Below are 27,635 nucleotides of genomic sequence, written 5' to 3'. Positions count from 1 at the left end.
GTTCAAGGGTTGAAGGCAGCCCTGTAGCCAGACTTCCACTACAGGGGAGGCTGTCACATTTCTAGATGGGGCCTTTTCCTTGTCTTTTTTTTGGCTGGTGCACAGCATCAACTGATCCCCCTCCCCTTTCTCCTGGTAGAGGAGGATTTGAGGATGGGAAAGGAAACAATTTTATGTACAGAATAGGGCATGTGTAGCATATTTAATGAAAAAATCATTATGGACCTCAGGAATTAAATGGCCACCATTCCCACATCACCACTCCAAGGAATACGTAGGTTAAGGATACAATGAACACAGTGATATTGAAAGGTATAAAATGAACAAAATTGTCTCAGATAAGAGAGGAAATAATAGTGGAGCTTTTTCCTCCAAAATTCAGATGTAATCTTGAATCATGAGAAAACACCAATACAGAAAAGAAAAGAAAAAAAAATGGAAAAGAAAAAAGGAAAGAAAGAAAGAAAGAAAGAAAGAAAGAAAGAAAGAAAGAAACCTCATCAAGGAACAGAGTAAGAATGCATTACAAGGCAGCTAAAGTAAAGCATTTTGGGAAGGTGCTGCTGACAACAATACATACAATTTTCTCAGTTTAAGATTCCAAATGCATAACAAATGCTTCCATCCTACAGCTCTGATTATCTGAATAAGTGCAGAAAAACTAATAAGACGTGTGTGGCTTGAGTCCTTGCGGTTCCCTCCTTGTAGTTTTGTCTGACTTCTCCTTTGTTTTTCCTTCTCATCAGACAACCTGGTGAAAACTTTTAGTTGGTTCCCATGTCATGGACTAACTCAGAACCTTGAAACTTAGTCTGGAAAGCAAATGATGATAATGATTTTTTAATTTATTTTTACTGAATGCTGGGTAGATTTCTCTGCCTAGTATCACTGTACAGGCCTCATGCTACTGTGTACACATTCAGTAGAAAATCAGAAATAAGGGCAGATTACAGCATGGGTGGCCAGGAAGTAGGGATGGGCCAATTCCCTACCTGCTGTTCCAGGGGGCAATTTGCTTGCAGGGGGAGGTGATCCGTCCCTCCCCCCGGAATCCTCTTTGTCCGGCTCCACTCCACTGTGATTCCACGGAGCAGGCCACTGGCTTTGTATCGTTGGCTATATGGCCAACACTGGAATGCCGTATCGCTGGCTGAGGGATCTCCAGATGGAAATGGCATAGTGGACACCATTTGCAGCCATAAAGTCCTTGCTTTAACTTAATTGCAGCCATTTACGGCTGCATTTAGGTTAACCTAAGGGCTGCAAAAGGCATTCACTATGCCATTTGCGTCCAGAGATCCCTCAGCCAGCGATACGGCATTCCAGTGGTGGCTGTATCACCAACAATACGGAGTCACCCACAGGGAGGATCTGGCCAAAGAGGATTCCGGTGGGAGGCGGAGGTAAGGGATCCTTTCTAGCATGGATCCCGGAGGCTGGAATCTATTGAATCCTGCAACACTGGGGTCCCTGGCAGAATTCTCTGACATCCCTACCAGGAAGCTAGCTGTAGTGGACACAGCACAGCAATGTTTCTAACAATCTAGGGTAATATTTTCAGCATTTATTTATTTATTTATTTATTCATTTATTTATTTATTTATTTATTTATTTTCTATTCCTCCCCATAGCCGAAGCTCTCTGGTCAGTTGACAAAGTTAAAAAATTAAAATACAATATACAAAGTTTAAAAACCATTGACATAGAACATACAGACAAATAACATATACCTAAAAACAACTTTGAACTAAAACAATTTGTTTAACAAATCCAGCAGTAAAACACAGCTTAAAATAACAGTGCTTAAAAATAATATACACAAGTCAGCAAAAGGAATAAGTATTCTAAAAAGGGAAGGCCTGCTAGAATAACAGCATCTTTAATGCATGCTTAAAAGTAGGGATGTACGAAAGTCCCTTACCTTTTACGAAAGTTGATTTGCGGTGGGGGGGAGGTGCTTAGTCCTCCCCCCCCCAAAAATTCTGGCCGGGAGGAGGCGGCCCATCCCTCCCCCCTCAAAATTCTGGCCGGGGGGGAGGCGCCCCGTCCCTCCTGCCGCAAATCTTGTCCTGCCAGGACTGCAAATGGTGGCGGGCATAGCCACCGCCATTTGCGTCCCTGCAGTCAGCAGTGATAGGCTACATAAATGTTTACGTAGCCTATCACGGCTGAGTTAAAAAAAAAAAAAAAACACCGCGCATACGCAAGACGCTATGCTATTTGCGTTCACCTTATTTTTGCTGTAGTCTATGTAAATGTTTATGTAGACTACCTGTGCCAAAATAAGGAATGCAAATGGCGGCACCCATGGGCGCCGCCAATTGCGTACGCGCGGTTTTGTTTTTGTTTTTTTTAACTCAGCCGTGATAGGCTACGTAAACATTTACGTAGCCTATCACGGTATTTTTTTAAAATCTAGCTGTGTTAGGCTATGTAAATGTTTATGTAGCCTATCACTTTTTTTTTAACTTGGAAATGGCGGTGGTGGCAGCTGGTCGGAAGACCGGCCGCCGCAGCCACCGCCGCCGAACCGCCGCCGAACCGCCGCCGAACCACCGCTGGAGCCACCGCCGCAAAGGGAGATTTGCACAAGTTAAGTCCCATCCTGGGGGGGGGGCGGGAGGGGGAGACCATTTCGCCACCGATTTCGGGGGGCCGAATGCACTGGCATTTGGCCTCCCCAAGATTCATGGCAAAATTCTCTGACATCCCTACTTAAAAGCCTTCAACAAGGTCAACAGGCAGCTTTCAACTGGCAGGTCATTCCACAAGTGAGGGGCAGCAAAGGAGAAGGTCCTCTTGTGTGTGGCTGCCAGTCTCACATTAGGCAGCTGCAGCAGAGATCCCTCAGAGGTAGGGATGTCAGGGAATTCCGCGACAGATCTCAGTGAGGCTGAATGTCAGTGCATTCGGCCCCCCGAAATTCATTGTGGAATGAAGCCCCCGCCCCCCCACCCCATGAAAGGCACGCGAAGCGGAGCACTTACCTGCTCCCATCTGTGCTGCTTTGCGAATGGTGGCCGTCCTGTGGTCGCCATTTACTTCCTCCTCTTCAGCTGTGATAGGCTACATAAATACTATACTACGTAAATACTATTTGTGTCCCTGCGCAGGCCGTGATAGGCTATGTAAGTATTTACATAGCCTATCATGGTGGGGGGGGGGAAACCCCAGCATATGCAAATGGCAGCGGGTACCACCATTTGCATATGCTCCGGTTTTCCCCCCTGCCGTGATAGGCTACGTAAATATTTACGTAGCCTATCACGGCAAGGGGGGAACAAAAACAGCGTATGCAAACGGCAGCGGCTACCGCCATTTGCATACGCTGGGGTTTTCCCCCCTACCGTGATAGGCTACGTAAATATTTACGTAGCCTATCACTGCTCAATACAGGGACACAAATGGCGGCAGCTACGACAGCTGCCATTTGCGTCCCTGCAGGGCTGCCCAGCAGCTGGATGTCTGGCTGCGGCTGGCCAGGCAGGATTCTGGGGGGAGAGACAGAGCACTTCCCCCCCCTGTCGAGGATTCTGGGGGGAGGGACGGAGTGCCTCCCCCCACACACACGGATGCCCCTGCACAGAGCCAGGTAGGTGTTTCGTACATCCCTACTCAGAGGACCTTGGGTGGCGGACTGGGATGTAGGGGGGAAGACGCTCCCCTAAGGTACCTTGGACCTAGACCATGTAACGCTGTAAAGGTAAGAACCAGCACTTTATATTTTGCTCAGGAACAATTTGGCAGCCAGTTTAAAGATTTTAAAACCGGTGTAATATGGTCTCCACGGGATGTCCTAGAGACCAATCTGGCTGCCATATTTTGTACCAGTTGAAGTTTACCGAACAAAATATACAGGCAGACTCAAGTACAGTGCATTGCAGAAATCATGCCGAGGGGTTACCATCGCGTGCACCACCATTACCAGGAACATATGTTCCAGGAATGGGTGTAGCTGGAGTATCAGCTGAAGTTGATAACAGGCACTCTCACCGTTGCCTTCACCCGGGGTGCCAGGAGAAGGGTTGGGTCAAGAAGCATCCCCAAGGTACAAACTTGCTCCTTCCGGTGGAGTGCAACCCCATCCAGAACTGGTCAACATACCTCAATCCCTGAATGAGGACCCTTCACAATGAACACCTCTGTCTTGCCTGGATTCAGTTTCAGCTTGTTCTCCCTCATCCAGCCTGTTCCCAACTTCAGGCAGTCATTCAGAGGAGTCATGACTTTCTTGGGTAAAGATATGAAGGAGAAATAGATTTGGATGTCATCAGCATACTGATAACACTCAGGCCCAAACCTCTTGATGATCTCTCCCAGCGGTTTCATGTAAATATTGAACAGCATCGGGGATAAAATGGAGCACTGAGGGACTCCACATAATATTTCCTTTTTCAAGGAACAACTATCCCCAAGCGACACCATCTGGAACAGTCCTGAGAGAAAGGATTGGAACCACTGCAGAGGAGTGCCCCCAACCCCCAACTCCCTCAGGCGATCCAGAAGGATACCATGGTTGATGGTATCGAAAGCCACTGAGAGATCCATAAGAATCAACAGTGATGCACTTCCCCTATCGATTCTGAGGCAAAGATCATCCACCAAGGTGACCATGGCAGTCCCAACTCCGTATGTGGCCCTGAAGCCATGTGAAATGGGTCCAGATTTCTGCAATCATTAAGTACTCTAAAGGGTATATATCATTATTGTCCCTAGAGTTATGAGCACAGTGTGCCTTAAAAGGGTATGCCTGAAATGTCAGGGTAGATATTTCTCCAGGACACTTTAAGTTATTTCTTTATTACACCCTTTGAGCATCTGACTCTGTACTACTCAGTGTCAGAGTGATTTCATACGAAACGAAACCAATGCTTGCTTGCTCTTTAATGCAGGAACACAAATATACTTCTTTGTTGCTGGCACAAATGCAAATGAAATTGAAAACTAGAGCAAAGGCAAGTCCAAGCTGTGGAGTCTCACTCTAGCCCATAAGAGACAATGAGAATATTTAACTCTTCAAGACTCATGTTACCACACAGGATCATGTAAGTAAAAACAAGGTGATTGTGATCAGGATTGCTCCATGCTGGGTCTAGGGATGTCAGATAAATCGGCTGCGGTTTCAAATGAGGCCAGATTCTTTGGAATCCAGCCTCAGGAATCTGCAGCAGGTCGGGACCGCTTACCTCCACTCCAGGAAGACTGGAGGCAAAACAGCACTCGGCTGCTTCTTGCCAGCCAGAGCTGTCCGCCTCCTCCCTGTTTCTGCGGATTGCCATGTCTTTATTTAATTTTTTAAAAAATTAAGACATGGCAATCGACAGGGAGGAGGCGACGGCTTTGGCTGGCAGGAGGGAAGGTAAGTGCCCACAAGCCAGTCCCCCACCCCGAATCCGATTCCGGGGGGAGCAGCAGATTGTCTCCACCCCCATGGATTCCCCACCGGAACAGAGTGTGGGGAATCCGTACACCCCTAGCTATGTCAGGAGAAATCCTGAAGCAGTAGACTTTGGAGTCCTACTGTGTGTGTGTGTGTGTGTGTGTGTGTGTATGTGTGCAAGCTGGAATTCCTGAACTGGAGGCTGTTATTATCATGTCACAAATTAAGAAGACCCCCCCCCCCGACCCTGCAAAAACATCCTAGTTGGGGCAACTTGCTGCTCTATGTAGGGCAGTGGATTCACTGACCTCATACCATCTATGTGGATTCTTGAGGGGATTTATGAAAAGTTAGTGAAAAGTAGTGCAAATATATTATTATTCAACATGTCATCTCACATGTCATTTAATGCTAAACACTCAAAAGATGGTCATGGATAACATCAACGTGTCTTTAAGATTTGGGTCACTAGAAGATTGCTACAGTGATTGTGTCAGTTCTTTGGGCAATCAAAAATTGTATATAGATTTTAATATATGAAAGGATATAGACATTTGAAACTATTCCTAGGAGAGGTGTGCCCTGTCACTTACCTGTCTGGTTAGAGATCATGTCTTCTGGGCACTGAATACAGTCATAGCAACAAACTGGGTTCCCCTCTCGAACTATCTTGCTGTGTCCAGGAAGGCAGCTCTCCACACACGTGGAATGGGGCTGCGTCTAACAACAACAATAACAACAATAACAACAATAACAACAATAACAACAATAACAACAATAACAACAATAACAACAATAACAACAATAACAACAACAACAATAACAATAACAATAATAATAATACAAAACTAGGGGGTGAATAGCACTAATTCCTGCATGACAGTCCACTTATATTTCTACTTTTAAAACTAGGAAATTCTGAAGTCAAGTTTCCTGCTGCACCTAATAAGAGTTAAAAGTAGAGCCAAACGAAATTTCACACATCACAAGTATTTTAGAAGATTTGTAAGAGAAAAGAAAAAGAAATTCAACATTTTATATTCATAAATGCCTTAAAAATATCCACGAGATCAAACAGAATATATTCTCGGTGAGAATAGGTGGAATTCTTCCAACAATTTGTGAAGTGCAAAAAAAGAAAAGAAAAAAAGAGCAATTATCTTCTGGGAAATTTCACTTGAATTTATCTTGAATGGAAGTATATGGTTAGTTTACATGGATGGCCCAAGAATGCAATGGGCTATGGAGGAAAACTGCAAGGAAGAGGGACAAAACTAGGGGTGGACGAAAGTCACTTACCTGTCCTCGAAGGACGTTCGCGGTGGGGGGGAGGCGCTTCGTTGGTCCCCCCGCGAAGTTCAGGCCGGGGGGGGGAGGTTTCCCGCCTCGGCCCGGCCAAAATTCAGGCCGGGGGGGAGGCTTCCCGCCTCACCCGGCCGAAATTCAGGCCGGGGAGGAGGCTTCCCGCCTCGCCCGGCCGCGAACGCGAAAGTTTTTTTTTAAAAAAAACACCCCCTGATAGGCTAGGTGACGATTCACGTAGCCTATCACGGCTAGATCTGCAAAGTCAGCCATGATAGGCTACGTCAATCGTCACGTAGCCTATCACGGGTGACTTAAAAAAAAAAAGCGCGTACGCTAATGGCGGCCCCCATAGGGAGCCGCCATTTGCGTTCCTTATTTAGTCGCTGTAGTCTACGTAAACCTTTACGTAGACTACGGCGACCAAATAAGGAATGGGAATGGCGGCTCCCTATGGGGGCCACCATTATCCGTACACACTTTTTTTTTTTTTTAAGTCACCCGTGATAGGCTACGTGACGATTGACGTAGCCTATCACGGCTGACTTTGCAAATCTAGCCGTGATAGGCTACGTGAATTGTCATGTAGCCTATCAGGGGGCGTTTTTTTTTTCTTTTCTTTCATTGCAATGGCGGCAGCGGCAGCCGGTCGAAAGACCGGCTGCCACTCCCGCCCCGCTCGAACACCCGCCGAACCGCCAGCCGGACCCGCCGCCGGGAGGGACATTCGGCGAAGGTAAGTCCCGTCCCGGGGGGGTGCGGGGTGCGGGGGGTGCAGAGGATTTCTCCCCGAAACTTGTTTGGGGGGCCGAACACGTTGGCGCTCGGCCCCCCAAAGTTTCAGGGAGAAATTCTCCGCCAACCCTAGACAAAACCCATTGCTTCCTGCAACAATAAGAAGGGGTAAAGTAAGCAATGCCTATTTGCAACAATGAGTCTGCAACAATCCATGGGGACCCCATGTGGCACCTATTGGGATCTATATTGCCCAGTCTGACCTGGCTAAGCAGTTAGGAGTTTCCATGATCAAATTCCTCAAAGGATATTCTGCATTAGGATTTCATGATTCTGTTCCAGCTAGGGATGTCAGAGAATTCCGCCATGGACTCCAGTGAGGCTGGATTCTAAAGAATCTGGCTACCTGGAGTCCATGGCGGAGTGGACTACCCCCCGCTACCCCCCAAAATCCCCCCCAGAATGGACCTACCTGGTGGCAGCAGCAGCTCCGGCAGCAGCTCCGGGTCGTTTTCTGGCCACTGCCGGACTGCGGCCGGAAGTCTGGCAGAGGCAGCCAGGGAGGATTCCGGGGAAGAGGGACGGATCCCCCCCATGGTCTGTCAGCTGGAATGGGGTAAATATTCTGCACACCCGTAGTTCCAGCACCTAATCCCACACAACTGGATCTCTTCAGCCAAGAGTAATGTTTTTTCAAAATACAGTCTTGGGGAAACTTTGTTCTGATACTTAACATTCCGGAAAACATCTATGTCAGGATGTAGAGCAGTAAATAGCTGACACTTGTATTCTAGTGTCAACACCAAAATAGCATGGTGTTAATCAAGGGGGTCAAAATGTTATTAGTAGGGCTATACACCACCTGGAGCCAAATCTGAATCCCAAAGCAAATCGGGCTGCTTGGGGGAGGGGTCAATGAGCTTCAAAACAGGCCAGAACAGCCCTGAGGCAGTTCGAGGTGAAACAGGTTGACCCAGAAGTGCCTTGGTGCACCTCAGAGTTTCGGAGCTCTTCTGACCCATTCTGAAGCCCAGACCACCTATCTCTAAAATATATCAACTTCTCAATGATCAGGAAGGGGGCGAGGATGGGGACAGAGAGGGGAAAGGGAAAGGAGGAGAAGGGTAGGGGAAATGGTGAGCCTTGATGAACGGCAACTCTAGTTGCCAAATTTGGGCTGAACTTAACCCAGCAGTCTCCCATCAGCGACAGTGGTGGAGGCAAGGGCGGCAGATGCTGTGTCACAGGAGATCAGCCCATGTTCCTTTCAGTGTGTGAGAGAGTTACTTAGAGCTGGTTAGAAAGTGAGTTGGCTGGCGAGATCTGTGTGGTACATGTGTTCTACTGCAGATTCACTTTCTTAAAAAAAAATTACTTCCCACCTAGCCCTTCTCAATCCAACTATTCCTATTAGTCTTCCCATTCTTTCTTTTCTAGGGATGTCAGAGGATTCCACCATGGATCTCAGCGAGGCCAAATGCCAGTGCATTCAGCCCCCCAAAATCTGTGGTGGAACAAAGCCCCCTCCGCCCCACCTCCCCGCAAAAGGCGCGCGAATCGGAGCACTTACCTGGTGCCGTTCGCACTGCTTTGCAATTGGCGGCCATGTCTGTGGCTCCCATTTGCTTCCTCATTTTTGCCGTGATAGGCGACATAAATACTTACGCCACCTATTTACGTAAATAAATATTTACGTAGCCTATCACAGCAAAAAAAGGGAATGCCAATGGCTGCCGCTGTAGCCGCTGCCATTTGCATTTGCAGGCTCCATATGTCTGTGAATGCACCCGGCCGGCGGCTCCGCGGAGTTGCCGTAGAGCGGAGCTGGCATGGTTAGGATTTCAGGGGGAGGTGCAGAGCGCCTTCCCCCCACTGTGAATCACCCCTTCGAAAAGGTAAGTGACTTTTGCACATCCCTATTCTTTTCTAGATTATTTTCAAAAGAAAAAAGAAAAAAAAGAGAAAAAAAAGTATTAATTTACTTGCCCTGTTCTTTGGCTCCCTCCTCCTTCCATGCCCTTCTCATTTCAACCATTCGTATCAGCTTTCTTTCTTTCTTTCTTTCTTTCTTTCTTTCTTTCTTTCTAGATTCCTTATTAACCCCCCCCCACACACACACACACACACACAAACACACTGTACTTTCCTGTACTTGTACTTTGCCACCCACACCATGTTCCTATTTTTGGACTCTATAGCTTTTCCCATAAAAAACAAACAAACCTTTTTCTCTTCTTTTAAGATTATAGATAGTAGGGCTCTGCAGGGAGCCCCCAGTCCAACTCAGAAGCTGCTCCGCATTTTTAAAATGGCAGCTCCCTGGAAGAAGAAGGGCAGCAGACAAGGTGGCTCAGGTAAGGACCTGGAGGTGCCGGCGGGGGACTTCGGTGAGCCCCAACCTGCTCCAGGCCGCTTCATGCCTCATTCACTTTGCCTCGGAAGGGGCAGAAAGTGGCCCGAAGCAGCCTGCTTCGACTCAGGTTTTGGGCCTTGGGTGGAAGCAGTGCACAGCCCTCATAGATAGTGGACTGTTACTCCCCCCCCCCTGCTTGTAGGTTTTTCTGTATTTGCTTTCCTTTTACACTTGTGTGTCTGTGTGTCCACTGTGTGTCTGCTTGTGTTGTGGTCAAGCAAACAGTGTGTGGCCAAATACTGTGTGGCAAACACTACACACAGGTCCGTATTTCAAAATAGAGTGGGCAAAGCACCACACCCATTAAAATATATAACCTAATACTGCAGTGTGTGGACAAGGAGAAATCTGCCACAGACTCCAATGAGGCCGGATTCTTTAGGATCCCCCACCCCCGAGTCCATGGCAGAACAGACTACTCCCCCCCGAAATCCTCCCCAGACGGACCCTACCTGCTGTCGGTTTGGGTCAGTCCTCTGCCTATCACCAAAAAGAGCAGGGATGCAAATGGCGTCCCCTATGCTGGACACCATTTGCGGCCGCAGCCCGGCAGCGGACGGAAGTCCAGCTGCAGACGGGCCTGGCTGGCAGCTCCGCAGACTCACCACGGAGTGGAGCCAGCTGGGCAGGATTCCAGGGGGAGGGATGGATCGCCTCCCCCCTGACCCTGTGGATGTCTGGACCAGAATGGTAAGTGGGTTTCATACACCCCTACATCATGGTCCTGGCAAGGGCAGAGGTGGGCAAGGTGCTGGTCAGACCTGCAGCACCAGTAGCTGCCTCTCCTCTGCCATCACCATCACTGTTTTCCCAGGTAATGTCTATGGCATTCAGCCAAAGAGAGCCTGATGTCCTCTAGTGTGAAGCTGAATAGGAAATTAACAGGGAAGATGGGTTATTCTGCACTTTAAAAAAACCTACACCAGAGATTAAGGAGAGTGACCTCTTCCCAATCACCTCTTCAACACTAAACTTCTCTGATTATCCCTTAATTACCTCTGATTTGAGATTCCGAGAAAAAAACATTTGACGTGCACCTACCACAAAAGCTACTGGGCCAAACTGTCTGAAGTTTGGCAGCTTCAATCACTCATGGGAGCTGCGAGTTGTCCAGATTTCATGTACTTCTGTGGAACCAGTGAAAAGTTATAGATCTTTGCTTTGAGAGTTTTTGATGAAAAAAAGCACAGTTTACCTGCACCTGGCACAAAGACTTCTGGGCTAAACTTTCTGACATTTGGCAGAATGAATCACCTCCATGGGGGCTGCCAGGTCCCCAAAGTTTATGCATTTATCTTAAAAATAGGAAAAATGTGTTTGTTTCTGTTTTCCAATGCAAGTTAAAGGGAAATGTAAGATCTGAATAATTCAGATATCTGAATCTCGCTCAGGTTCTGAATCCAAGGCAAATCGGATTGGGTCCAAATTGGTCCAAAGCAAAGCAGGGCCAATTCACAAGGTCCAAATCAGCATCTGAAGTGAATCTGGGGTGTCTGTGCACAGCCCTAGGTATTAGGCCTTGAGCAATAACAGCCAAAAAATTAGGAATGTTATCAACCCAGGAAGGGATACTTGAAATGGGAAACATCGGGTCTCTTAGGCTAAAAAACAATTGAAACTATTTTTGAGACGATTTCTTCATTTGTCACTGACATATCAGTTGCATATTGTGATGGTCATGGATGTTGTCACATGTACATGTTTTTCTGGCTAAAAATCTGGTGTTGAGATCAGCAGATGTAGTTTTTTTAGAGTAGATTTAGTAATGTATTGGTCTTTCCATTGTGTTAAGAGGAAACATAAAATCTAAATGTACAGAAGCAGAGTAACACATGTAAAAATGCTTAACAGGTATAAAACACAGTCCAGTGATCAAAGATCACAATTCTCCATTGGAGAACTCACCTTCTTTGCTTTATTTGAGAAGACTGGTAAAGTGCCATTTGTACTATGGTGTTTTCCTCTTCATAAGCCTTCTTGCTATACATGTATGTTGAAGTTGTTTTAATTTGTTTGTGTCAGCATTGTGTGCTTAGTATCTGTTCTGTACTTAGACTTGATAGACTTGAAATGAGTAAAAGATAGAAAAGACAAAACCCTGCATTTCCTGGTGACACCTTGCACTGCAGAAAAGTGTGTAGGAGTGGATATCTGGAGGGCTAGACCCCCCCTCATATACTGGAATTCCATCTCATAGGGCATTTCTACATGTGGCTAAAATCCTACACACTTAGCGGGGCTCCTGCATCTGTATTCCCTGCGGGATTAGAGTTGTTCTTTTTCACGTGGTTTCATCTGGGGTTTCTTTTTCTGGGCAAGTTATGTATGTTTCATTATACAGCCACTAGATGGTGCTGTGGTGCAGTTGTGATATTGCAGAACTAGGGACATTCATCAGAAATTTATCACATCTCAAAGTGCAATAAAATCTCTTATTGCACTTTCCCCATTGAAAATAAAGCCACTGTAATGGCAGAAGGCATGAGAGGGGCCCTGGAGGTTGATGACGTCTTGTAAATGACCAGCAAAGAACTGTGAGTGACCAATCATAAGTGTAGAATACTAGCCTCATTTGGAAATGCTCACAGAATCCCTGAGTGAGGGCAGATTTGTCAAAGAAGGAAAGACAATTCCCATATTTCTCCGAAACTACTTTTCTGAGAAAAGTCGTCACAGCTCCACATAGTCCATTTCACAAATTAAATATGTCACCACAGAATAGTCTCAAGGAATTTTACACACATCTTCCCCCATGCACACATTAATGTAAATGTAAATGTTTGCATGCCAATTTGAAGGTGCTTATGTACACCCAAGGCTGAAAGAAAAACCCAACTTGTATTTATGATATGATTGGAGAATCTCACTTACTTTTCCCTAGTAGTGTAAAAACATGTTGACCCTATCCCTGAGGCAAATGCATATATTGTTGAATGTCAATGCAGTCATTTGGACTGAACCAAAATACCTCTTGACTTTAAAGCCCTGCACCCAGCTGATATCCTTCCAGCAATCTATTGGGAGGGGGCTAATTTCTCCGCAGGATACGTGTGTCCGGCGACTCTCATAGTCTCCAACTGAGAGACAGAGGCAGTAGTTGTCAGAATTTGAGAGTGGGGAAAGGCTATTGCTGAGAACATGTACCCCCCATCCCCCGGGCTGCTGCTCCTCCCATAAAGAGAGCAGGCTGACAAAAACAGTGCATTGAGAGGCACAGAACACACCTGATGCTGTGATGCCTGTGTGTGGAGAGGAGAAGACCATTGCCCTGGTAGTTCCATTCTCTTGGCAGTGATGACCTTTGCATCCAGTTCCTGAGTGAGGCAGATATCCCTGGGACCTGTTCCCCCTTGGGGAGTCACTACTTTGAAATCCAGTTTTGCTGAGGGGCCCTCGAGACATATGTGCATGCAAACCCCAGTACACACATTGGGGTGTAGGAAGGCATGCACATACATATACACATAATGGGGTGGGGAGACACAGACATGTGCAGGAGGGAGACAGAGAGAGACACACACACCTGCTTTGGAGTTCCTGGGAGGAGAGGAAGCTGCAGCGTCCTCCCTTCCCTTGTAACCTGAGCACTGTTTACCATTACCATTAGTGATGGTAAAGCAGCAATTGTGGCTGGCTCAGGGTCAATGGGGGAGGGAGAAGGCTACAACCTCCTCCCTACCCCAGCACCACTGACATGGTCCTCGCTTATCTCTGATCACTCATCAGAGCTAGAGGATCCAAAGTCCCACAGTGGTGACAGGTAGAGGGAGATTTGGAAGGCCACCAAAAAGGACTTGCTTGGCCACAAGGTGCCCACAGGCAGTAGTTTCTGCATCCTTGATATAAGCCCTAGACTCAAGGGATACTCAGAATAATACACTGATGAACATTCTCCAGGAGTGTGATGGAGTGCCTGGGTAGCATTATCCTTCCATTTAGCTCTGGCTTTAACATTGATCGTGCTGTTTATTCTCACCTGCCTAAATATGCTATTCCATCTAATGGAATCCATGGCAATGCTGAGCTGTTGGCTTGATGACATTGTTCCAACCTGGAGTTTCAGAAAGGATTGGTTGGGAAAAGTGATCCAGTTGATGATATCATATCCCACTGACAGTTGCCCATCCTCAAATAATATTTCATGGCCGGCACCATTGTTAACGTGGATGTTTTCCAGGAAAGAGTGGAGCTAGATTGGGAGAAAACACAACAGCAGTCATCAAAGGAAGGGTATTCACTTTGAGTGCTTGTGCCATCTGGCTTCCAATAAGATCTTATTGTAAACCTGACCTGTACAGGAATACTGCTGGCAGATTTCCCTTATCTTCCTATCACCTTGCTACCGTACAAAAGTTCTGGAAAAACTTCATAAAAAATATATTTACACAACACAGACTCCAGAATTGTGGATGCTGAAGAAATTTGAGATGTATTAAATGTGCTTGGGTTTCTTATAGCCCAACCTGTGGAATCTGCCATGGAATGACCTCCACACGGTGGACAGAGTCCGTGGACATTCAGTTGTTGTCTTCTACTTTCCAGAAAAGTATCCGTATTGCTTTGTAGGAAAATACACAATTTTCTGCTCAGGAAAATTTGAATGGAATGGGAAAGAAATGTTAAATGTTACTTGCTAAGGTAAATTATGTAAATTGTCATGAACCCTCTTACGCAAATAACTACTGAATTCTTTGCATATTTTTCTGCATAACAAAAACAAGATTTGAATCTGTCTGTGAATGTATGAAGGAACAAAAGGAGCCTAACAATCAGTAAAACAGAGACAGAGTGGATTTTACACAATCCATACACCCCTATCAAAATATAAGAAGAGCTCTCTTGGATCAGACTAAAGGCCTACCTTGCAGGCATCCTGAAACCCACAGTAGCCAACCAGATGGTTGTGGGAAACCCAGAAGCAGGACATGAGGGCAAGAGCCCTGTCCGACAGTTGTCCCCCAGCAACTCATATTCAGAGGCCTTCTCCTTCCCAGTTTTGTGTCTCCTGGCAGTTCCTTATGCTACTTTAAGCCATCAGAATACATTTTCCAAATGTGGGGAAAATGCATGACACTGGTCACTTTACCTGCCATGGATGAACATTCAGATGTCCCATTTTGTCTCCAAGCACCCTTATCCTATGTTTAAATAAATATGTAGCATGCAAAGTGTGTGCGACAGCATAGAGGGCATTGTAGATACCATAGCTCTGACTGCTCATATCCATATCAAAGAGGGATGCAGACAGGTTCTCCAGCTTTTCCCCTCCTGTACAGTCCTTACAGTTTTCAATGCTTACTCCTCTAAAACAACACTTGAATGTCATTTGCCAAAACAGGTAAAGGAAATCCATCAGTGTCTCATCAGGGTTTAGGTTTCGGAGAAAATCCTTGAATGCGGGGACTGCATTTGTTTGGACTGAAAAAGTTAATGCACCATGGAAGGTTTTGGGAGAAAAGCCGGTTCCATATAACATGCTGGTAAAATCCCACTGACCTGTTGTAATCCAAACCTTCCCTACAGGTGTGTCATGAAATTCATAAATGTCTAAGGTTACTGTTAAAGGAAACAGAGACTGAGAGTCTCCACTGACAATAATCACATTGGCTTCCGTTGAAAAAAGTGCTTCCCTTAATTTAGAAACATTGTTGATGTAAAAATGAGTACTAGCTCTCTGTACTGCTCTGGATCTTTCCAAAAGGGCAACACAGATACGGTTCTGAGCCAGCACAGGAGTCAGGATCTGCGCAAACCTTTCTCCGTCTTCATCATCTGAAACAATGAGGCCGATCCATGTCCATCCGAAATGCAGGAGCAGCTGGACAATCCCCTCATGCAAAGACGACTCCCTTGGTGTCATCCGGTAGAAAGAAGGAATATGGGTTTTACTGGAGAGCGTAGTCTCATGTCCACTATATGTGAGCTAATGGGGAAAATGTAACTTATAGAGGCTAGAGAACTATTCACAGGTTTCCCAATTAATGTGACTGGGATCCGGATTGACTCCAGATTAGGGGTGGATGAAAGTCACTTACCTGTCCTCGAAGGATGTTCGCGGTGGGGGGGAGGCACTTCGCTGCCCCCCCAGTGAAGTTCCGGCCAGGGGGGAGGCTTCTCGCCTCGGCCCGGCCGAAATTCAGGCCGGGGGGGAGGCTTCCCGCCTCAACCGGCCGAAATTCAGGCCGGGGAGGAGGCATCCCGCCTCGCCCGGCCGCGAACGCGAAAGTTTTTTTTTAAAAAAAAAAAACGCCCCCTGATAGGCTACGTGATGATTCACGTAGCCCATCACGGCTAGATCTGCAAAGTCAGCCATGATAGGCTACGTCAGTCGTCACGTAGCCTATCACGGGTGACTTTAAAAAAAAAAAAAGCGCGTACGCTAATGGCGGCCCCCATAGGGAGCCGCCATTCACGTTCCTTATTTAGTCGCTGTAGTCTACGTAAATCTTTATGTAGACTACAGCGACCAAATAAGGAACGGGAATGGCGGCTCCCTATGGGGGCCGCCATTATCCGTACACACTTTTTTTTTTTTTTTTGAAAGTCACCCGTGATAGGCTACGTGACGATTGACGTAGCCTATCACGGCTGACTTTGCAAATCTAGCCGTGATAGGCTACGAGAATCGTCACGTAGCCTATCAGGGGGCGTTTTTTTTTCTTTCATTGCAATGGCGGCGGCTGCCGCTCCCGCCCCACTCGAACACCCGCCGAACCACCGGCCGGACCCGCCGCCGGGAGGGACATTCGGCGAAGGTAGGTCCCGTCCCGGGGGGGGTGCGGGGTCCGGGGGGGGTGCGGAGGATTTCTCCCCGAAACTTGTTTGGGGGGCCGAACATGTTGGCGCTTGGCCCCCCAAAGTTTCAGGGAGAAATTCTCCGCCAACCCTACTCCAGATACTGCTTTCAATATATGTCCTTCCTTTATATTTTAAGTAATCTGAACAATACGTTTCAACTGAACTTAGAATTTACTAATCATAAATTATTTTCTGACTACAGTGGACTGAAGCCAGGATAGAATTAACTTTTTTTTTAATTAGGCAAAATCAGTTCCCCAAACTGAGCTACTGATTCTGATTTATACACATGGAAATGGTATCACTCCATCTTTTCTATCCACCTCTCCAAGCAACACCATAATTAACACTGGTCTGCCTGCACAATATAGACCAAACCAATCTCTTTAAATAACCTTTCTTAAAGTCTAAGACAGAAACATTGCAATCAGAGCACATCTCATGTTAGCTGGCTGTAGTGTTGGGGGAAACATTTTGGTGATCGGGACATAAAGGATGGGGACAAAAAGAAGCACATCTAGAAGGAATCTTCACATTACTTGATGAGAATGCAGATGCACTGTTTTTGATGGAGTCACATTCAAGACCAAATATTTGGTATAGAGAAATCTTGTGCTGAATATCTATATTTCAATTAACTAACATTCAGTTTTATAATACTGCAACTAACTCCTTCCATATCACACTTTAGAAGGAGTACTATTCTATATATGGTAAAAATGTTACCGGGCAAATTAGCCAATATATTAATAGATTTCAGCCAGAGAGAGAGAGAGAGGGAGAGAGAGAGAGAGAGAGAGAGAGAGAGGCAGGCCGGCTGGCTGGCCAGCCAGCAGGCAGGCAGGCAGGCAGGCAGGCAGGCAGGCAGGCAGGCAGATGAAATAAATTTAGGGGGATTCATTAATTACCATTACAGTCATGAAGGATGTATGTACATTCAATGTGTCCTTTCTTAAATGCTGCAGCAGGTATGTCCGTTACATTAAGTAACATACACTTACTTTTACTTGCAGTTTGTGGATTACTCTGAACAGTAAATGTGTTTGTTCTGAATTGAACAACATTTACTTTAGGAACATTATATTAGAATATGACTGAAAAGCAAGATTTATCCAGTCAACCCAAAAGATGTTGTTTACCTGTGGAATCTTGTACAGACTAAAGATGCTGGCCATCTGGATAATATTTTCGACAGTGAACCCCCCAATGATAGACATCGCATCTTTTTTCCGATTACAGTTGAAATTAGGCGTATTCCTTTGCTGTGTGAACAGCAGATCCACAATGGCTTCAGCTGTGCTTCTTGTATTATGTAGGTTGTCATAGATACGGAATCCTAGTGTCATGTTGGGCAAGAGGCTGGGATTCTTATTGATCTCATGGATGGCAAAAATAAATGCAAAGGCTTGTTGATAATTCTTGGACAGTATGCTGCAAGGAGATTGACAGTGAGAGAAAATTTGCAATGCATTTTCACTAGCGGCACATGGACAAAGGTTGTAGAGCTCCCCGTCCCTATCAGAATGAGGAAGTGATTAAAGCAAAGGAAGGGAAGTGTTAATCAGAGGGTTTATGCACCTAATAACCCCAGAAATTCTTCAGCTGATCCTATTCTCCCAATATCTTCAGATCATTGATGGGAAAAGATTCTCCAATTGAAGTTCCACCCCTTGGCTACTCTAACTCTCATCTCAGACATAGTGTTACCACTACTACATGATGCAGGAAGATTTACCTAATATTATCAGGAGTCCAGTCTGGAGGATCTGTAAAATTAGGTGAATTATACATAGGATGTATTAGAGAGAGGACACCTCCAATTATTATATCTCCAAATTTAGACATATTGGTTGCATCATGAACCATTTTTGGCTTCAGATCATACACAATAGGTGGCAGAAGGAGAAGGAGCAGTACCACCATTAACAACCACTTGAGTACAAAAACATGCTGACTCCTGCAACAACTGCACACCTTCATCCTTACTGACTGCCTTGTCTACAAAGCCCTCCACACAGCAGGAGCCCTTTCCTCCCAGTAGCTTCCCAGGAGAAGAATGCGTGGAACAAAGAAAAGATTATGGATTTTGCCCTACTCCTCAAATGAGCAGTACCCTAGCTCTGAGAGGCACATTATCAGTTTAGCAGTTCAGCAAGTTAGAAATGAAAAGAAGCCTACGTTTTAGGATGGTTTAATAATATTCCCCTGAATGTACATGGAAAAAATAACAGTGATTTTGATAAGTACATAGTATAGAGGTGCCTCCCTGGTGTCCTGTATTCTTTGCCTGTGTAAACCAAAAACACACACACACTGAAAAAAAACAACAATTAAAAAAAAGTTTTAAAGATGTCATAGAAGCATCTCCCAGAGAGTTAGCAATGGGAATAGTTGGCTCATACTGCACAACAATCAGATATTGACATCCGGCTTGTATGTTATTGGTCATAAGTTCGTGAAAGACAGACATTGGGTTGGATCCTGACTTAGTTGCACTATTGAAATATACCTTTCCATCCTACCAATGTATGGGTCTGCTTTAAGTATGAGTGCATCTGGATCCAACCAGTTCTCCTGTGGACTGCTGGGATTATTAGGCAAAGTTTTACTATGCTAACAACACTGTGTAAGTGTAGGTCTCTGGGTGGGTAGGTCAAATCCTGTAAGCATCAGTTTCCCTGACAATTGCCAGGGATCACACCCAACAGAGCGTATAGTTGAGCAACAATGGAGAATAAATCACAGTAATTTACAGACTGGGTCCTTTTCCATGCCCCCCTGCAAAAGGAAGTGAAGTGGGTGGCTACCAGAAGAGGGCCTTTTCTGCTGTGGCAACTGGGCTGTGGAATGAGCTCTCTAGGGAGGTTCTCCGGGTGCCTACCTTGTACTCCTTCTGGTGCCAGGTGGAGACCTTTTTATTCTCCCAGTATTTTACCATTTTTGCTTCCTAATCATCTAGCTCTGGTGTTTTAAATTTGTATTTTCAACCTCTGCATTCCTGCTAGGTTTTATTCTGGTTTTACTGTTATTTATTTTGTGGTTTTTAGCTTTCATATTTTAGATTGTTTTATGCTGCACTTTGGGGTTTATATTCTTGTGATCCACCCAGAGATCTTTGCCTATTGGGCGGTATAGAAATAAATAAGTAAAATGATGATGATGACGATGATGATGATGATGATAAGTAATGAATGTGATGGGAGCTTGTAATCCCCTAAAACCATTACCATTCTGCTAATCTCCACCCTTTCATCTCCCTTTTCCATTTGTCCACTCACATGATTCCAGCTGTCATGTCATGCTTCCTCAACTTTCCTTAATATTCCATACTGCAAGCAATCTCCTCCTTTTTCCCATCCAAACACAACCCCCAGAGATGGTTCATAGCAAATTTATTCAGACTTTGATGGCAGTGCCTTCTTCTGAATGGACAATGAAGGAGGAGGACAGATGCACAATTCAAATTAGTGTGTGTGGGGGCTCATTCAGTGGTGATTGCCAATGCAGATGAGTGGCCTATGGTCCAAAGCTAGAGATGTTGGAGAAATCCACAATGGTACCAAATGAGTTCAGACTTTCATGAATCTGACCCATTGATTCCACAGTGGAATGGTTATTCCCCTGTTGATGGGATTCCACAGACTTGCGGACCAGTTTTCTAACTTCCCCGAATTATGTACATATATCATCGAAGAAAAATCTTCAAGCTTACTCATTGCAAATGACCACACGGTGATAATGATTGTAAATGGCTTCAAACATTCTAGCCAAACACATGCACAATAAATACAAAAATCCTTTCCCCATAAACATTGGACATATAAAGTTCAAAACAACTGTGAGAGGAACACCATCCAATCCATTTTTCAGCATTTTGTGAAATGTAAACTTCCAACCTGGGTCCAATAGACAATCAGGCTTGTGGTCTGTGGGGAGTCAACATTGTGCCCATGGGCAGCAGAGCAGCCTGGTCCAACTTTCTTGGCACCCACTAAGGTGCCCTGTCCCTCCCACTTTTTATTTTCTATTTTTAAATTAACAAATGTTCTTACTAAGAACAGAAGTAGAAGAGCCATGCTGGATCAGACCAAGGGTCCATCTAGTCCTGCATTCTGTTCACACAGCGCCCAACCAGCAATTGACCAGGAACCCACAAGCAGGGTATGAGTGCAACAGCACCCTCCCACCCATGTTCCCAAGTAACTGGTGTACATAGGCTCACTGCTTCTGATACTGGAGGTAGCCATCAAGACTTCCAGCCATTGATAGCCTTTTGTCCTGGAATTTGTCCAACCCCATTTTAAAGCCATCCAAATTGGTGGACATCACTACTTCTGTGGCAGAGAATTCCATAGTTTAACTATGCACTGTGTGAAGAAGTATTTCCTTCTATCCATGATGAATTTCCCACCCCCATCAGCTTCATAGGTAGATCCTGGGTTCTAGTCTTTTGAGAGAGGGACAAAGATGTCTCCCTATCCACATCATCCACAGCATGCATAATTTTGTAGACCTCTATCATGTCTCCTCTTACCCTCCTTGTTTCCAAGCTAAACAATCCCAGCTGTTGCAACCTTCTCTCATAGGGGAGATGCTCTGGCCCCTTGATCATTTTAGTTGCCCTTTTCTGCACTTTTTCCAGCTCTACAATAACTTTTTTTAGGTGTGGCAACCAGAACTGTACACAGTATTCCAAGTGTGATCAAACCATAGATTTGTATAGGGGAAGTATGATATGGGCAGATATTGGGACAACTTCAAAGGAAAGTGAAGGTTTCTAGCCACTGCCATCATCTTCCCAAGTGTGCGTCTGAGTCATTCATGGGGTTCAGATATGAAGAAATGCTGACAAAGTCCCTCACCAAAGACTCCTGAGCAAACTTATCAGTCATGGAATATGAGGAGACATCTTCTTATGGATCAGTAACTGCTTAAAGTACAGAAAGGAGAAAATAGGAATAAGTGGTACATTCTCCCAATGGAGGATGCATGTAAATAGTGGGGTACCACAGAGATCTGTATTGGGACCAATGCTTCTTAACTTGTTAATAAATGACCTAGAATTAGGAGTGAGCAGTGAAGTGGCCAAGTTTGCCAATGACACCAAATTATTTAGGGTGGGTAAAACAAAGATGGGTTGTGAGGACCCCAAAAGGATCCCTCCACATTAGGGATGTACGGAAGTCACTTACCTTTTCATGGATGTGATTCGCAGTGGGGTGGAAGGCACTCCGTCCCTCCCCCCGGAATCCTTGATGGGGGGGCGATCCGGTCCTCCCCCCCCAGAATCCTGTCTATTGGCTCCGCTCCGCGGCGGCTCCGCAGAGCAGCCGGCCAGGGCCATCCAAAGCCGGAGTTCCGGCCGCGGATGGGCTGCTGCAGACACAAATGGCGGCTGCCATAGATGAAAACAAAACAACCAGGCAGACGCTATTTGCATTCCCCCTTATTTTCGCCGTCTTAGTCTATGTAAATATTTATGTAGACTAAGACAGGCCAAAATAAGGAACGCAAATGGCGGCAGCTGTAGCCACCGCCATTTGCATACGTGCGTTTTGTTTTTTTAAAAAAGTCACACGTGATAGGCTACATAAAGGTTTACGTAGCCTATCACGTCATTTTTTTTAACCTAGCCATGATAGGCTACGTAAATCTTTACATAGCCTATCACATCTTTCTTTCTTTCTTTCTTTCTTTCTTTCTTTCTTTCTTTCTTTCTTTTTAACACTTGAAATGGCAGTGGCGGCAGCCGGTCAGAAGACGGCTGCCACAGCCACCGCCGCCGAAGCCGCCACTGGAGCCGCCACTGCTCGGAAGATCCACCCCAGGTAAGTCTCATCCTGGGGGGGATCTGTGGGGGGACGGGGGGTGGCAGGCCATTCCGCCATGGAGTTCAGGGGGCTGAATGCAGTGGCATTCGGCCTCACCAAGATCCGTGGCGGAATTCTCTGACATCCCTAGCCAAAGGCAAAACAGTGGCGCCCCAGTGCCAAGAGCCCTTATTGCCCTTTAAGCCCTTGAGCTTAAAGCCCTTACTGCCCATCACTAAGCCTTAGGAGAGGCATTTCACCCTTATAGAATGGGAGAAATTGCACAAAAGCCAGAGAACCACCAAAAATAAGTGGTTGAGGAAAGGAGTGGGGAAAGGGGATGGGGCCTTCTGGAAAACCCTGGAGGGGTTCAAGAAGATCCTCATTATTGCTAATTATGTCTTCAGGGTGTTTTTTTTTTTTCTCAGATTAAGTAACACACCTGATCTTCCAGTCTCGTCCTTGCACAAATAAAGCCACATTGTGCTGGCTGCAAATATGGCAGAGGAACCCTGCAAATTTTTCTGTAAGCAAGATGACAATAACTACCACTGACACCCCGTGACAGGCAAGCGAGGTAAAAAAATAATTGCCCAGTGCACAATCCACCTATATGGAATCAGAGTACGCTGCAGGGGTCACTGCAGTGAGCTTTCATGTGACCTAGCAGATGATTTGAGACAAAAACACTGCCTGGATGGGATAAAATATGGAACTAGATTTCACCCTTGCCAGCCTGAGCTGCATCCCATTGTTTTGGAAGGGATGCAAAAAGGATTTTATTTGTTTTTCTTTCCCATGGGACCAGCCATCCCCAGCTAGGGGTGGATGAAAGGCACTTACCTTTCGTCGAAGCTTGTTGGCGGTGGGGGGGGAGGCGCTTCGCGGCTCCCCCCACAAAGTTCAGGCCGGGGGGGAGGCTTCCTGCCTCGCCCCGGCCGAAATTCAGGCCGGGGGGGGAGGCTTCCCGCCTTGCCCGGCCGCAAACTCCATTGTTTTTTTTTTTTTAAAAAAAGCGCCCCCGTGATAGGCTACGTGACGATTAACGTAGCCTATCACGGCTAGATCTGCAAAGTCAGCTGTGATAGGCTACGTTAATCGTCACGTAGCCTATCACGGCTAACTTTTTTTTTAAAAAAAGCGCGTACGCTAATGGCGGCCCCCATAGGGAGCCGCCATTCGCTTTCCTTATTTAGTCGCTATAGTCTACGTAAATGTTTACGTAGACTACGGCGAAAATAAGGGCAACGCAAATAGCGTTGCCCTTATTTTCGCCGTAGTCTACATAAATCTTTACGTAGACTACAGCGACCAAATAAGGAACGGGAATGGCGGCTCCCTATGGGGGCCGCCATTATCCTTACGCGCTTTTTTTTTTTAAAGTCACCCGAGATAGGCTACGTGACAATGAACGTAGCCTATCACGGCTGACTTTGCAAATCTAGCCGTGATAGGCTACATTAATCGTCACGTAGACTATCACGGGGGCATTTTTTTTTCTTTTATTGGAATGGCGGCGGCGGCAGCTGGTCAAAAGACCGGCTGCCACTCCCGCCCCGCTCGAACACCCACCGAACCACCGGCCGGACCTGCCGCCGGGAGGGACATTCGGCGAAGGTAAGTCCCATCCTGGGGGGGTGCGGGGTGCAGGGGGGTGTGGAGGATTTCTCCCCGAAACTTGTTTGGGGGGCCGAACACATTGGCGCTCGGCCCCCCGAAGTTTCGGGGAGAAATTCTCTGCCATCCCTATGACCCCAGCATGGTACAGAACCTCTTTCATCCCAAGGGCTAGTTTCCATTGTGGAAACACTTCCAAGGGCTGCATTCCCATCATCCAAAAATCAGTGGTTGGGGGAAAGGAGTGGGGAAAGGTGATGGGGCCTCCTGGAAAACACTGGAGGTGTTCAAGGAGATCCTCATTATTGCTAATTATGTCTTCAAGGGTTTTTTTTTCTCAGATTAAGTATCACACATGATCTTCCAGTCTCAGCCTTGCACAAATAAAGCCACATTGTGCTGGCTGTGAATATGGCAGAGGAACCCTTCACATTTCCATTTGCTTATAGACCAGTTACTGGTCTATAAGAAGACGTCTCCTCATATTCCATGAGTCATAAGTTTGCTCAAGAGTCTTTGGTGAGGGATTTTGTCAGCATTTCTTCCTAGGTTGCAACAGCTGGGAATGTTTAGCTTGGGAAGAAAAAGGGGGTGGGGGGCGGGGGGTGGGGGGGCGGATAATTTCTCCCTGAACAACCTTCGGAGGACCGAATGCGTTGGCACTCGGCCCCCCGAAGTTTCGGGGAGAAATTCTCCCCCATCCCTAGGTGAGGGGCACACCACAGCACAGACCGCTAATGTGAACCCCTTTCCACGAGTGCCAGACATGACCCCCATGCTGGCCTGGTCTTTAGCCACATCCCCAGGATCCCTTACAGGAAGCCCCAATGTGGGAGAGTGGGCAGCCCAATCCCTCTCCCCCTCACCAATGGATCCAGCCCAGTGCCTCTCACGCCAACAGAGTTCTAACAAATGTTATAAAATGAAGCATTCACAAAGACATTACCAATAGTCCACATCAACCCTGCACAGCCTCATTCATTGGAGACTACTTCTGCCATTTCTTCACTTCTACTTCTTTCCAGCTCTGCAATATCTTTTTTAAGGTGTGGTGACCAGAACTGTATACAGTATTCCAAGTGTGGTCACACAATAGGGGCAAGATGATATGGGCAGTTTTACATGCAATTCCTTTCCTAATTATGCCCAACATAGTGTTTGCCTTTCTTATGGAGGCTGCAGGCTGGGTTGACTTTTTCACCAAGCTGTCCACCACAACCCCAAGATCTCTTCTTTGCTTGGCCACCACTAGCTCAGATCCTTTCAGGTTAATTTGAAGTGGGTTTTTTTGCCCCAACGTGCATCACTTTACACTTGCTTACATTGAACTACATTTGCCATTTTAATTTATGTAGCCTATCACGGCTACATAAATTTAATTTATGTAGCCTATCATGGCTAGATTTCCAAAGTCAGCCGTGATAGGCTACGTAAATTGTTACATAGCCTATCACGTGTGTGTGTGTGTGTGTTTTACATTTACTTTTGTATTTTGTGGCGTGGGAGACGGGGCGCTTCTCCCTGGCCTGAATTTCAGCCGGGCGAGGCAGGGTGCCTCCCCCCGTGGCCTGAACCTCAGGGGGAGAACCGAAGCGCCTCCCCCCCACAGCAAAGCAAGCTGCGGGACCAGGTAAGTGACTTTCGTACATCCCTATCATTTCCACAAAATATCAGAGAGCACATAATTTTATTTCTATTCCCATTTGATAGTCCCTAAGAGATGGAAAACACTGCAATTGACATATATGAGATAAAGAGATGGTAAACCCCTCCCCCCAAATTTCTAATACCCCTAACTGGTGACAGTAGCTGCAGACCCTTCAATTGTCCTCTTATCTCTCCTTGACCATGACCCTCCTTAATGGTATCAATGGAGGGAGGGGTGACTTTTGATGGGCTGCCTCACAATGTGACCTTGTGAAAGTTGGAGGCCTACAGAGGCAAGAGGAGAAAAGGTCAGGCATAGAGGCCTGTTTTGCTTTTGGTTTTTTGAGGGGGGGAGAGATATCCCTGAGTAGTTTCATTTCACTGATTAGATTTCAGTTTCATCTCTCCAGTTAAGTTTCATTTCTTCAGATTTGAAACAGTACATTTAGTTTTGTGGGAAGAGGGTGCAAAAAGAGAGCGAGAGAGCCACTAGGAGCAGGGTCAGGGAGACCAGTGCCTGAAGAGGGAGCAGGAAGAAGCAGACTGGAGAAATCTAAAGGAACTTGCATTTTGCATCTTTGATTTCCTCTTAAGGCCTTTTGTATCACTCATGTCTGTTGTGTAAATACCAATAGTTGTGATTGCTTGCTTTAATTTAACAGTAAACTGTTGTGGTTAAACCTTGTGCCTAGAGTGATAATCACCCCACATCTACAGTCGAAACCCCATGTTACTGAGAAGGGGAAGTTTAAGGAAGGAAGATGGGACACTTAAAGAGGCAAGAGATCCTTAAGGAGCTGCTCATGGGATCCTAGTCATAACGGGAACCCTGACAGACATCTTAGGTCACAGAATTATCCCAGCTACCAAGATCTCTGGTAAACCAGATCTGCATGCCCCTTTGGTTGATATGGTATATTCCCACCATATGTATCAGCTTGCAATTGACATAATCAGGAGTGCAACATGGCAAAACCATCCCTACAACCTCCGTTATCCCTGCCCACCTACACAGCTTCCAGAGGCCACCATTGTCCCCTTTAAGATTTTTCCTGGGAGTGGTTTCAATGGAGGCACCCTCTTGATGAGCAACTTCATGATGTGTCTTCTGTTATAACAAGCAATGCTGCACCATCAGGCTCCAGGAACCCCGGTAAGCCCAGGCTCTGTGTCTCTTCAGTTAATTTAAGCTATCTTAGGTGGAGTCCAAAAGAAAAATATTTTCCAGGAAAGCTGTTGTCCAGGACATTGTCATAAGTATGCCTAGCTAGGGATGGTGTGGGCAGAAGATATCATCCGGGAACCTGGCAGGACCCCCTTGCCCTCATCCCCAAGCCCTGCTCACTGAGCCCCTGTCCCCGTTCCCCCCCTGCCTGCACTTGGCAAGTGGCCTGCACTCACCCCGGAGAACTCTTCAACCTCCATGTTTCTTTGAGGAATAGAAATCCACGTGTGTGTGTGTGCATAATACAAACTTTCTGTGAACCACTCAGAGAGCTTCGGCGATTGGGCGGTTTAGAAATGAAAGAAATGAAATAAATACAATGAACAAACATGAAAACATTCTGAGGAAAATCTGTGCCCTGCCACTTACCTGTCTGGTTAGAGATCATGTCTTCTGGGCACTGAATACACTCATCGCAACACACTGGGTTCCCTTCTCAAACTCTCTTGGTTTGTCCAGGAAAGGAGCTCACATCACACACAGAACAGGGCTGTAACTAATAGGGATTTACGAAACACTTACCTGGTTTCGTCCAGGGACAACTGCGGTGGGGGGGAGGTGCTCCGTCCCTCCCCCCAAAATCCTCGATGGGGGCAGGAGGCAATCCGTTCCTCCCCCCTGGAATCCTGCCCATCCTGGAATCCTGCCCATCCAGGCCAACCCACAGAGGGGCCTCCAGCCGCTGCCAGGAGGCTGCGGACGCAAATG

The 27,635-nt window shown here is 46.3% G+C and overlaps 1 protein-coding gene across 1 annotated transcript in view; it reads right to left on the bottom strand.

Annotated features, from left to right (window-relative positions):
• LOC146341338 (vomeronasal type-2 receptor 26-like) overlaps nucleotides 1-27,127 on the bottom strand; it is a 28,707-nt gene extending 1,580 nt beyond the window's left edge. Inside the window, exons 1-7 of the mRNA XM_084807380.1 lie at nucleotides 27,104-27,127; nucleotides 26,710-26,810; nucleotides 17,768-18,059; nucleotides 15,511-15,753; nucleotides 14,692-14,703; nucleotides 13,807-14,019; nucleotides 5,974-6,100 (exon numbers count right to left, since the gene is read on the bottom strand). Of these exons, the coding sequence (XP_084663506.1) occupies nucleotides 5,974-6,100; nucleotides 13,807-14,019; nucleotides 14,692-14,703; nucleotides 15,511-15,753; nucleotides 17,768-18,059; nucleotides 26,710-26,810; nucleotides 27,104-27,127 (1,012 nt within the window). The remainder of the gene's footprint in view (nucleotides 1-5,973; nucleotides 6,101-13,806; nucleotides 14,020-14,691; nucleotides 14,704-15,510; nucleotides 15,754-17,767; nucleotides 18,060-26,709; nucleotides 26,811-27,103) is intronic.
• Nucleotides 27,128-27,635: the final 508 nt, after the last annotated feature.

This window comes from Heloderma suspectum, chromosome 6, assembly GCF_057233095.1.
Source record: "Heloderma suspectum isolate Gila_16-S chromosome 6, 16-S_ref, whole genome shotgun sequence".
NCBI classification, from domain to species: Eukaryota; Metazoa; Chordata; class Lepidosauria; order Squamata; family Helodermatidae; genus Heloderma; species Heloderma suspectum.
Note: the sequence above shows the minus strand (reverse complement) of the source record. Positions and strands in the feature narration are given on the sequence as shown.